This window comes from Balaenoptera acutorostrata, chromosome 11, assembly GCF_949987535.1.
Source record: "Balaenoptera acutorostrata chromosome 11, mBalAcu1.1, whole genome shotgun sequence".
Classification (NCBI taxonomy): domain Eukaryota; kingdom Metazoa; phylum Chordata; class Mammalia; order Artiodactyla; family Balaenopteridae; genus Balaenoptera; species Balaenoptera acutorostrata.
The window spans coordinates 66167392-66180052 of NC_080074.1; the positions used below are offsets into that span (position 1 = coordinate 66167392).

General features: G+C 49.9%; 1 protein-coding gene across 1 annotated transcript; it reads left to right on the forward strand.

Annotated features, from left to right (window-relative positions):
• Positions 1–3779: 3779 nt before the first annotated feature.
• RND1 (Rho family GTPase 1) lies at positions 3780–10414 on the forward strand. The gene is made up of 5 exons (XM_007179281.2): positions 3780–3987; positions 4763–4850; positions 7480–7589; positions 8463–8597; positions 9312–10414. Exons 1-5 carry the CDS (start codon positions 3868–3870, stop codon positions 9555–9557), a joined length of 699 nt encoding a protein of 232 aa, XP_007179343.1. The 5' UTR covers positions 3780–3867; the 3' UTR covers positions 9558–10414.
• The last annotated feature ends 2247 nt before the right edge of the window (positions 10415–12661 follow it).

Genomic DNA, 12661 nt, shown 5'->3' on the forward strand with positions numbered 1-12661 from the left:
AAAAAATCCTTTAAAAAAGTAAATAAAAAATAAAATCATCCAGTAAGGAGGTGTAGTGGGGAGAAGTGGGTGGGGGGATAGATGAAGCAAGATTGTGTGGATGATTATTGAAGCTGGGTGTTGGTTACCTACGGGTTCATTGTATTATTCTTTCTACCTTTTTAAATGTTTGAACATTTCCACACAAGTTTAAAAAAGAAAAACAAGTCAAAGGAGGGCTTCCCTGGTGGCGCAGTGGTTAAGAATCTGTCTGCCAATGCAGGGGGCATGGGTTCAAGCCCTGGTCCGGGAAGATCCCACATGCTACGGAGCAACTAAGCCCATGCACCACGACTACTGAGCCTGTGCTCTAGAGCCTGCGTGCCTCAATGAAGAGTAGCCCCCTTTAGTCGCAACTAGAGAAAGCCCGCGTGCAGTAATGAAGACCCAATGCAGCCAAAAATAAATAAATTAATTAATTAATAAAAAAAAAACAAGGAGATTCCATAAAGAAGATTTGGAATTATAAACTTATTTTTTAAAAAGTAACAGCTTTATCAAGGTATAATTCACATACCATACAATTCACCAACTTAAACTGTACAATTCAGTGGTTTTTAGTATATTCACAGAGTTGTACAACCATCACTACAATCAAATTTAGAAGTTTCATCACCCCAAAAAGAAACCCTGTACCCATTAGCAGTCACTCTCCATTCCCCCAGCCCCTAGAGCCCCAGGCAACCACTGATCTACTTCCTGTTTCTTTGGATTTGTTCTGGACATTTCATACAAATGAAATCATATAATATGCGGCCTTTTGTGACTAGCTTCTTTCACCTTAGGATAACATTTTCAAGTATAACCTTGTTTAAAATTTTTCTGGTCTTGGTGGGAAAGAACAGTCTTATAAATTTATTACTCTGGCTTTGGATTTTCAAATAAAGACACTTGGAAGAGATTTGAACAAACTTGGGGGAGGGAGTCTAACTGCAAAAAAAAAAAAAAAAAAAAAGGCTAAAAAACCCTTCTTTAGTCCAAAGCCCTCACATTACCTTCAAGGAAACAGGGGCCCAGAGAGAGAAGAGACTCCCAAACACACACAGCTTGTTAAGGGCAGAGCTGGTCCAACACCCAGACCAGCTGAATTTTGGCTCCATCCTTTTTTCATGTTGCCATGCTGCCTTCTGAACACACACACACACACACACACACACACACCCCACAACTCATAAACTTGTGACCCACAAAATACCTTTGGAGACACATCTTGAGAATCAGCCATGATGGGGGCTGCTTCATCTCACGGCTCAGGCTTTCTATTGCTCGCCCCTGAAATGCAGCCACTCAGGGAAGAAGCAGTGTTAGCACCAGCTCCCAGAATTTCTATCCCAGTGGACCTTATGAATGGCAATCTTATTAGAAGCCAGAGAAAGCTGTTTGCAGAGCAAGAACAGTTTTTATTTATTTGAATGTTTATTTGAAGTGGCTTGGGAGGGGGTATGTGTAGGCGCAGGCTGGTAGAGAACATGGGGGAGAGACAGGGCTAAAGCCCTTGGGGCTGCCATTGGAGGGAACCCAGTTAAGGGTTAAGAGGCTGTATGGGAACCCCACTGATGCCTCCAGAACTCAGTCCAGATGAGACTGAGGGAGGGAGACACCAGGAAAAAGCCTGAGGGAGGGGACTCCAGGCTGAGGCAATCTGTGATCTTACAGCTGTTCCTGGAACGCTCCCAAACCATATTTATGGGCAACTCAGAGAAGCTGTCAGGCTGCTGGAAAAGGGCAAGAAGAGGACAAATTCTATTGGCAGAACATTACCTGAGGGCTGAGGATGAGGCCTGGGGAATGGTAGGAGGAAGAAACTTCCAGAGAGCCTGCCTGGGAGAGGAGGGTAACCAGTCAATGGTAGCACCTGGATAACTGCCCTTCTACCCTGGAGGTTCCCTGAGGTGATTCCTGATCCCTGGAAGGGGAGCCTTAGGAGATGGGCAGAGGACAGTGCAGGACTTAGCCTCAGAGCCCTTAGCCAAGCAACTTGGACTTGGATGCCATAGGCTTTGATGGGAGGCACACTGGCTAGGCTACATTCTCAAAATACTCTCCATTCTCCTGTCTATCGAGGGCATTGCAATCTTATCCTTAGAGATCTGTCCCTTTGGGTCCGGGGAAGATTTTTAAATTAATTAATTAATTTATGGCCACGTTGGGTCTTGGTTGTTGCGTGTGGGCTTTCTCTAGTTGTGGCGAGCGGGGGCTACTCTTTCAAGGTGTGTGGGCTTCTCATTAGGGTGGCTTCTCTTGTTGCGGAGCATGGGCTCTAGGCGCGTGGGCTTCAGTAGTTGCAGCACGCAGGCTCAGTAGTTGCAGAATGTGGGCCCTAGAGCGCAGGCTCAGAAGTTGTGGCACAAGCCTTAGTTGCTCCACGGCATGTGGGTCTTCCCGGATCAGAGCTTGAACCCATGTCCCCTGCATTGGCAGGCAGATTCTTAACCACTGTGCCACCAGGGAAGTCCCCAGGGAAGACTTTTAAACATCCTTCGTAACAGGGAAAATATCCCTGGGTGGGGCAGCAATGATGGTGAATTAGAGTAAAGCTCAGATGGAACAGGACACCGGCCGTGCTCCAGAGGCACTGGGCTTGATAAGGTGAAGGGACCTAGAGAAGAAGTCTGGAGTGCCGTCACTTTTACCCAAGGTCAGTCTTACTTCAATCTCTTATCCCCAGGAGGCCTCATCTGGGCTGTCTTGGTTCCTGAATAATCAGTGGGTTATTCAGGCTGTGGACATACATCCCATGGGTCTGTCTAGCAGAGAGGCAGTAAGATGAAGGGCCCTGGGGGCTGAGGGCTGGCAGGCAGTTACGTAGCTCATCTCAACCTCATCTTGCCCTCCAGCTTCCCAACCCCCAAATCCCAGGCCCAGTCTTCCATTCTGGACTTTAACCAGGTGACACACACAGTACATCAGCGTCAGTGGGTGTCAACCTGAAACTGGACCTGTGCCTGATTCATCCAGGAAGCTGAACCCAAGCAGCAGAACAAACACTCCTAAAGCAGCTCCTGCCAGGCCTGGAGTGAGAGGTTGTCTGGCCGAACAGACAGCGACTTTGTTTGTTTTGTACTCCTTGCTCCCATCCCCACTAGCCAGACTCCCTCATTCCTTTCTCTCTGCCCATCTGTGGGTCAGGAGCTCTGTGGGTTTTTTCCAGATGACGCAAGAAAATTTTTTAACTTATTTATTTTTGGGTGAAGGTGATTTCTGAGAAAGGGACAGGCGTTGAAAGGGGTCCAGCAGGAGCTGATAAAGGGGTCCAGCAGGAGCTTCTGTGGGAACTGGTTTGGGTGGGGATTAGATAGAACAAAAGGGTGAAATTTCTGGGACCAACACTTCCCCAAGGGGTGCCACCTGTCTCCAATTTAGGCAATTCCTGTTCTTCTCCTGGGAACTCCAGCTTGATCTCACTATCCACATTCTTAGCTAGTTTGTTTTTGACACTAATTGGTGGCCACACAAGACCATTAAATTTTGCTTCACTCCCCCTCCTACCCCCAACCCCAATACAAATGCAAAACAACGTGGGAATCCCCTTTTAGAGGAAGCAAGGAAGCAATGGTGCAGCTTTAAGAGAAAGGGAAGGGAAAAAGAGGGCTCTGACTCAGATCTTCCTGCCATTGGCTGCTGGAGGGGATCCCACCTCAGGGATTGGCTGTGACAGAGTCCGCCCCCTTTTGTGATTGGCTCAGCCAGGGTGATATAAGGAGGCTGTGCCGGCCTCTTTTTCAGTTGGAGAGAGACAGGGAATTCGGCTGGGTCGAGTGCCGAGACGCACCTGGCGCAACGTTCTCCTCTCTGAATCCGAGTCCAGGTCCCGCGGAGGCTGCAGCTATGAAGGAGAGACGGGCCCCCCAGCCAATCGTGGCCAGATGTAAGCTCGTTCTGGTGGGGGATGTGCAGTGTGGGAAGACAGCTATGTTACAGGTGTTGGCGAAAGACTGCTATCCCGAGGTGAGTTGCTCGCCTGACCGCTGGCCAGCTTTCCTCCTTGCCCGCATGCCTGCTGGGGGTAGATTCCCACCCGCCCAGTGGAGCTGTCTCACCCCGCCCCACCCCTCCCCATCCTCAGCCGCTTTCTGGCTGGAGGACCGCCGTGCCTTAGCTTCCCCTGAGACCTGTTCCACTTCTGCCGCCCTGCAGGCTCCTCCTCACCTCTTCACCCATAGGTCCCCCCATCAAATCCCCTCCTACCTCCCTTCATCCTGGAGTCTGCTCTTGGGAGAGGGAACTGGGGGCATTTGAGAGTCTGGGGTTTCTTCTTGACGTAATACCTATCCGTCCCTTCACCCATCCTCAAAGGTTCTATGCGCTTGTCCCCAGGCAGGCTTCTGCTGCTCCTTTCTGCTGCCCTGCTGGTCCAAGGGGCTTGTGGGGAAAAGATAAAGCACTAGAATTGGCTTGTGGCTCTGAAATTGGAAGACAGACAAATCTGGGGACAAGAGGAATCCTTGTGTGTGTGTGTCTCCCTGACCATCTAGGATATGGGGGGCTTGTCCCTGGCAGTCATTCACATTTCTTACTCCGATGGAGCAAAGTGCCTGTGCCTCTACACTCCCCTCCCTCCTGTCCCATGTGGTCCCTCCTGCCCCAGGTATCCCCTCCTCTCCTTATCTCCTGCCACTTTAGTGTCTCACTAGGATGAGTGGCTTCTTGTGTAGCCAGCACTAACTGGATGGTTACAAGGGTAGGGGCGCCCAGGGTGTGAATAGTTCCTCTCTTTTCACAGACGTATGTGCCCACTGTGTTTGAGAATTACACAGCCTGCTTGGAGACAGAGGAACAGAGAGTGGAGCTCAGTCTCTGGGACACCTCAGGTAAGACTGCTGGCCCCAAGTCCCCCCTTCCCACCCCTACTGGTCTGCTGCAGCTGTTGTCTTTTAGAAATTGTTTCCCTCTTTGAGGGTGAGAAGGAGTTTGGTGCTTGCCAGGAAACTGAAAGAAGGGGACCTGAAGATTCTTTGGTTGGGGTTGGGGGGAGGGTTTGGCGAACTCAGTTGGCTGGTCCAGGGGTGCAGAGTGGATAAACCCCAGAAGCTACTCACTTCTCTGGGTCTGGCTCCATCCTTCAGAGGGCTGAGATGGTGAGGTGGATGGACCCCGGAAGACTACTGGAGGAGGCAGTTAGGGCTTCTCCATTTCCACTCCCTGCCGCCCAGCACACGTACGCACAGCCTTTACTGCCCCAGAGCAAAGCCAAAGAAGAGGCAGGAGGCAGTGCTGCTGGAGGTTGTGGGTGAGGCAAGGAGACAAGCCTGCTTTGGGGGAAATATTGCTCCTGACTCAGTTTTCTCTCCTGCATTCCATCTCGGGCCACTGCTGCCTGCCTGCCTGCCGCAGCTCAGCCCCACTGTCATACCTCTGCGGTTGAGGGATGAAGCGATGCATCGTCAGTGTTTTGGAGGGTGGGGGCTTAATATGGGGCATGGTCACGTTGTACATAGTTGGGGGGGGGGTGTTGGCTCTGACTGGGCTGAGGTAGAAGATGCTCTGTCTTTCTGGATCGTAGAAAGCAATATGTTTCAAGCCTCTCATCCCTAAACCTTCAGTGCTAGTCTATCCTTTGCTTTGATTCTGACCCCTTCATTATCTCTTTAGCCCAGTCCTTTTTTAATAGACTGAGCTCAGAGTCATAATTAAGGACTAAAAGCCAGGAATAGGAGAAAGAAAATAAAATCCACTTCTCTCCAAAAAATGCATATTCAGGCTGAGTTTAAAGAGGAACTGTAAATCACTAGGGGTTTCCTGTTACATATAAATATGCCATCCTACTCCTCCAAAGAGCTATTATTCCCATCATCCAATTTTGAGGTCTCGAAAGAGTGGAGGTAGGGGATGGGTAAACAGAAAATGAGACTTCCTTTTGCTCCCCACTCCCCAAAACAAAACAGAAATTCCTCAACCTGGTATGCTTTCCTCCGTTGCAGCTCCAGGGGCTGGGAGGCAGGATTCTGGTTATCCCGGACTGTGCTGTGCTGGCGGGATTGGACTAGAATGCAGCTTGGCTGCATGATGTATGGTTTTTCGTCTGCTGTACTCTGCCCACCTCTCAATCGTCCCAGAATCTTACTGCAGCTCATCTCTTTTCACTACCACCACCCCAAAGAGCCCTTCCTCCTCCTCCCACAGTCAGAATGCAGCCCTTGAATCCCAGTCCAGATAATGGAAAGTCAGCAAGGTGGTCTCTATTCCCTGTGTCGCATCATCCCCCCCACCCGTCCCCCGCCCCCCAAGTTCTGAAAGGATGCAGGCTATCAGTCATCCTCAAACTCCCTCTTTCAAATGAGGTGCCCACAAGGAAGAAGGAGAGGCAGGGGTGTGTGGGATGGGGCTTCCCAGCACTGGGGCCAGGGTTGAACCTGTTCCCATTATTCGCCTGCTGGTCTTAGGGGAGGGGGATCGCTTGGAGCCAGAATGGAGGACTCCTCCCCTCCCCCTTCCCCAGTGCTGCAGTGCTCCCTTTGCTCAGTGATGCTGTGATAAGACCCCACCTCAGAGAGGGATGGGGGCCAATTGCTGAAGGAGCAGGCAGCTATCCCAACTCCCCTTTACTCCTTTTTTTTTTTTTTTTTTTACAACTAACCCCTCCGCCTCAGCTTGGAATCCCCCCAGTTTCCATGGCGATTGCGGTTCAGGGAGAGGGGCTGCTTGCTATTCTGAGCACGGATTGTCTGGGTTCCAAATCTGCTACTCTTCCTTCCCCAGGGTGGAGGGGGGCAGGCTCAACCCCTAGCATTCTCCCGTATTGGACCACCTGAGTCTGCACTGCCTACTCCCCTCCCAGTGAAGGACCCTTATTCGAGCCTCTAAATCCCAGCTATTAGTGCTGCTGTCTCTGAGAACGCCTCCCTGAGATCTTGGGATAGGGGCTACAGCTTTCCTTTTGCCCTTTACAGCGTAAGCTGATTTGGGTGGGAGGAGGAGTGGGACACTGAATTCTTGATGCTCTCCCTCCCCTGCCAGCTTCCTAGAGTTCTGACCCCACGGCAAAGAAGCAGGGCAGCCAGTTATATAACAGGCAGATTTGTTTCTTCACTGGGGAGACCCTAGAGCAGAGGTTGGCAGCAGGCAGACTCTAGAAAAGAGACCTTAAACGAGGCCTGGTCTCTCTGTAGGGGTTGGAGCAGCTTCCCCTGGGACTCAGAAAACTGGTGGACCTTCAGTTAAGCCCACCGTAGGAGATCCAGACAGGGCCAAATTATACTCCACCTCCCCTTTATTTTGCCCCCTTTCCCTTTTTTAGGGCTAAGGAAGATGATATTCTTGTACCGCCTTCTGGCAGGCGGTCAGGTCCCAAGCTTTGCGCTGGAGCACATTCCCCTGGGAGATGGGTGGGGCCATCTCACCTAAGGGACCAAGCATGGTATTCCCAGGGCTCTTTGGCTTTAGACCTGTAGGGAGGGAGAATGCCACGGCTCACCATCAGCTCTCTCTCCTCTCTACCAGGATCTCCCTACTATGACAATGTCCGTCCACTCTGCTATAGCGACTCAGATGCAGTGTTACTATGCTTTGATATCAGCCGTCCAGAGACAGTGGACAGTGCACTCAAGAAGGTAAGGCTGGATAAACTCTGCCATCTCTAGCTCAGCCTGAGAACAAAAAGGACTCTTGGGGACCTTGTCATCTAATCCCCTCTTGTGTAACAGGAAGAAACTGAGGCCAGGGAAGGAAGAGATTTGCCTGAGGCCACATTAGCTACAGCTCTGGGACTAGAACCCAGATCTCCAGTCCCCTCTGCATCCTGCCTTTGCCCCTATCCTGCACTGCTCTGTCAGAGGTCCAGCAAGGGAGGGGAGTGTTGAGACTCAGGAAGTGAGGGATTGAGAGTAGAGAACCGTCTGGTGATATGGTTTGAGGGTCGGGGAAGGGGCCTTTTGGTGGCAGCTTTTATAGACCTTGATCCCAGGCCTTCCGGACAGGGCAAGCCAGGCAGGCCTGAGCTGAACTGCTGGTAGGAAATGCCTTGGTCCGAGTAGCAAGGTCTGCCCATACTGAGGAGTCCCAGGAAAGCTTGTGGAACTAGCCTAGTTTCCCAGAAGACTCTGGGATTATCTCCTTCCCTTGGAAAGAGACTGGTTGGCTTCTTCCTGGCTTTCTGGACTTGTGAAGCCCTTTGGGTTGAGGGGGCAGACCCATGCCCCATATGCTTGGCAGAGAGTGGGAGATTTGCCTCTGTGCTCTCTCTGGTGACTGGGCTGTTGAATTTGGGGACAGACTCTTGGATCAGCATTCCTGTGGCCCCAAAGCCCTCATGGGCAGGAAGATGATGTAATTAGTGCAGTGGTGGTGCTGTGACTCAGAGGGAGGGCTGAGCTGGTGATATACTGGATGGTGTGTGTGATGTTACCAACTGGGTTTCTCCGGGTGTCCGTCAGCCACTGACTGTCCTTCCTTCCTCCTTCCCATCTTCTTGCACGGCTCTTCAGTGGAGGACGGAAATCCTCGATTATTGTCCCAGCACCCGTGTCTTGCTTATTGGCTGTAAGACAGACCTGCGAACAGACCTGAGCACTCTGATGGAGCTGTCCCACCAGAAGCAGGCACCCGTCTCTTACGAGCAGGTGTGTGTGTGTGGTGTGTGTGTGGGCCCTCGTGTGTGTTGGGGGGTGAGCTGGGGAAGGCTACAGGAGAGGGCTTGAAATATGGCCCCTGCTCACACTCACTCACTATGGCAAGAGGGAATTGGTATTCTGTGGGGCCATCTATAATCAGGAAACTAGTTACCTGGATAGAGGTGCTGGGTACCAGTTTACCCAGATTCATGCTCTAGTTTGGCAGGTGAGCCATTCCTGTGTGTGCCAGTGTTTCTCAGCTGGTTTTTTTTTTTGAGGACCACCTGCATTAGAATCACTAGAGGTGCTTGTTAGAATTCCTGACTCCTTACCTATAGAGTCACTCTGGGAAAAAAGTATGGGAATTGCATTTTTAATTAAGTCCCTGGATAACTTCTTATGCACATCGGAGTGTAAGGATCATTTCTTTTAAACCAATGTTTCACATTACAATCATCTGTGGAGCTCTTAAAAATCCTAACGCCTCGGCATACCCCAGAAATTCTGATTTACTTGTTCTGGCATCAGTATGGTTTAAAAAGTGTGCCAGGTAACTTAAGGTGCAGTCAGGCTTCACCTTCAGAAAATAATCAGCAGAGGGTGATGGTGGGAGACTGGCAGTTGGGTCCATCGGAGCAGCCCTGGGGAGGACCACTAACCTGAGAAGGCAGTGTTTCAGAGCCATTTTGGATCACTGCATTGATGACCTCACTCCTCCCGCAGGGCTGTGCAATAGCCAAGCAGCTGGGTGCAGAAATCTACCTGGAAGGCTCGGCTTTCACCTCAGAAAAGAGTATCCACAGCATCTTCCGGACGGCGTCCATGGTGTGTCTGAACAAGCCCAGTCCAGTGCCCCCGAAGAGCCCTGTCCGAAGCCTCTCCAAGCGACTGCTCCACCTCCCCAGTCGTTCCGAACTCATCTCTTCCACCTTCAAGAAGGAAAAGGCCAAAAGCTGTTCCATTATGTGAAATGGGGGTTGGAGAGGGGAGACAACCTCCCACTTCCTCCCTTGGGTTGCAGAGGCATGGGGAGAGGGAGGAGGAGACAATTTAGGACACTGGACGTGAGTTTTTCAGATGGCCACGGTGAGGGCTTGGAAGGAGACAGGAATGGGACAAGGAAAGAGCCAGGCCCGGCTTGAGGACCTGACACTGCGAAAGAACCATCACACCCCAAGCCAGGCACTAGGTGGTGGAGGGGCCGGCTGCCCCAGTGCCCTCCGCTCCAGAGGCAGGAAAGGTGTGGGGCTTTGGGGGGGCATGCTGGCCTCATGACTTTGGTTGGGGGCCTACAGGAGCCTCACCTTCAGCATCATGCCTCTTCCACACAGCGTTTCCATGCAGGCCAGGGGATGGGAGGGGTCCCTGAGCCCTTCCCTTCCCCTCCGAGAAGGCCGCAGAGGAGTGGAGAGTGGGGAAGCCAAGAGGCAGCTCCTCTGGGAGCTGAGCCCAGGTGCTTCGTAACTGGTAACTGGAATCAGAAGAGCAGGAGCTGGTCAGAGCCAATGAGAAGGAAACCTCATCTTTGCATAGCCCATGCCTCATGGAGAGGTGACATCATACATTCACATGCTTCTCACCTAAGTCCCCAGGGTCCAAGGGAGAAGCCCCAGACCCCCTTCTCTTGCAGCATGGGGGTGGTGGTGCTGCAGGATGCAGGGCTGGGTGGGGGTCACCAGACTTTTTCTGCCTTTAGGGCAGTATAGCTGGCATTTGTTTTATAGACTCTTGTCTTTGGAACCGGGGGGAGGGGGGAGTGTTTCAGTCTGTTATATGTTCTGTGTTTAAAGAAGAAAACCTATTTATTACTGAACAATATAGCACATATAAAGAAGTTGGCTCCGTATTCTTAGTTCCTTTCTCTATTTCCTTTGGTCTTCGATAATGAGGAAAAGCTGTCTTGAGGTCCTTTCTGTGGGTTGCAGAGTGGCTGCCTCCACTGTTCCCTGGCACCTCCTACAAGGATCTCCTCCCTCTGTCCCACCCCCTGCCTCATCCCCTTCCCCACCCAAGTCCTGCTAAGCCAATGAAGATCTCCTTAGCCCTAGAGCAGGGTTTCTCAACCTCAGAACAAATGACATTTTGGACTAGATAATGCTTTGTTGTGGAGGCTGTCTTGTGCACTGGAGGATGTGTAACGGCATCCCTGGCCTCTACCTGCTAGGTGTCAGTAACACCCCTAAGTTGTCACAACCAAAAATGTCTCCAGATATTGCTAAATGTCCCTCAGTGCAAAATCACTCGTGGTTGAGAACCATTGCCCTGGAGAGTCTAGAGGAGAGAGACAAGGTTCAGTGGACTCATCAGAAGGAGATCCAAGCTGCTGAGATCCCAACCCCTGCAGAAGGTAGACAGACTGAAGCCAAGGCTGGGAGGTTCCAAGGGTTCTGGTCTCCTCTGAGTTCAAGGCAAGGTGATGCCTTCTGCTTTCTGGAACTTCCAAGTCCATGGCCTGTTGATGGCAGCTCAGGGGCCTTAACATCCCTTCTCTTCAGCTGCTTATAGCTCTTTTTTCCAAGTTTCCTAGTGTACTGGAAATAGTTACTGTGTATTGAGCATTTACTATATGCTCAGCATTGTGCTGAGTGCTTTACCTACACTATCACATTTTTTTCAATTTAGTATTTTAAAAAAATTTTATTGAAGTATAGTTGATTTACAATGTTGTGTTAATTTCTACTGTACAGCAAAGTAATTTAGTTATACATATACATATATATATATATTCTTTTTCATATTCTCGTCCTAAACTCCCAATCCCAAACTCCCGATCCCCTCTACATTATCACATTTAACCTCATAAATGCAAATAGCTAACATTTGTTAAATGTTTACTATGGGTCAGGGCTGCTTATAAGTTCTTTATATGTTACTTATTCCTGTGATAACGCTATGGGTTACTACCGACGTCATTCTACAGACAGGGAAACAGGTTCAGAGAGATTAATGTGCTTGAGGTCACACAGCTAGAAAGTGATAGAACCTGGATACAAATCCAGGCAACCTGGCTCCAGAACATGCACTTTTTTTTTAAGTTTAACCATTTAATTATTTTTTCACTTTTTAAAAATTGAATGAGTCTTCAAGTTCTATAGTGCTTTACAATTTTCAAAAGTTTCACAGACATGATTTCATATAATCCCATAATAACTCTTTTTTCCCCCACCCCTATATTGGCCCTTCCCTCTCCCCACTGGTAACCACTAGTTTGTTCTCTACAGAACATGCACTTTTTACTGCTCTGCTATCCTATCCTGTGTGGCAAATGGTATTATTATCCCTCTTTTATAAAAGAAGAAATAGAAAAGCCAGAAATTCCACATAACTTGTACAAGATCATACTCTGGTGAAGTAGTAGAGTCAGGATTCAAACCCAGTCTCAATGTTAACTGTAATTCCATGGGCCCCTTACTGCTAGCCATGTGGTACCTAAATAGGAGACTCTCTCCCTATGGTCCTTACTAGAATGTAGTCCCTCTGTCTCCATCTCCAAAGATGCATATTTGTGAAAGAACTAGCAGGGTAGGACAAACCATGCAAGTATCCTTTAAGCTCAATGTCTTACATGTGCTGTGAGAGAGGTGTGCACCAATACTAGGGGAACTTTGCCACTCTGAACTTGGACAAGCTTCATCAACTTTCTGGGTCTCAATTTACTGATCTTTAAAGATGATTGAGAATGGTAGCCTGGAAATGGGGAAAGAGCATCTACTCTGAAATTAAATGAACTTGGAGTTGAATACTGGCTCCATTCTTTTAACTATGTGGACTTAGAATCTTTCTGGGCCACAATCTCCTTATCAGTAAAATGGAGATAATGCCCATCTTATACTATTAGAAGAACAAGTAAAGTTAGGGCTTCCCAGGTGGGGCAGTGGTTGAGAATCCGCCTGCCAATGCAGGGGACACGGGTTCGAGCCCTGGTCCAGGAAGATCCCACATGCCGTGGAGCAACTAAGCCTGTGAACCACAACTACTGAAGCCCACGCGCCTAGAGCCCGTGAGCCACAACTACTGAGCCCGCGTGCCACAACTACTGAAGCCCGCGTGCCTAGAGCCCGGGCTCCACAACA

Bases quoted from the DNA above. Each gene is read 5' to 3' on its own strand.
- RND1 (XM_007179281.2), top strand. From the start codon at position 3,868: ATGAAGGAGAGACGGGCCCCCCAGCCAATCGTGGCCAGATGTAAGCTC. The intron at 4,851-7,479 runs GTAAGACTGCTG...CCTCTCTACCAG, and splicing joins CAGTCTCTGGGACACCTCAG to GATCTCCCTACTATGACAAT. The intron at 8,598-9,311 runs GTGTGTGTGTGT...CTCCTCCCGCAG, and splicing joins CACCCGTCTCTTACGAGCAG to GGCTGTGCAATAGCCAAGCA.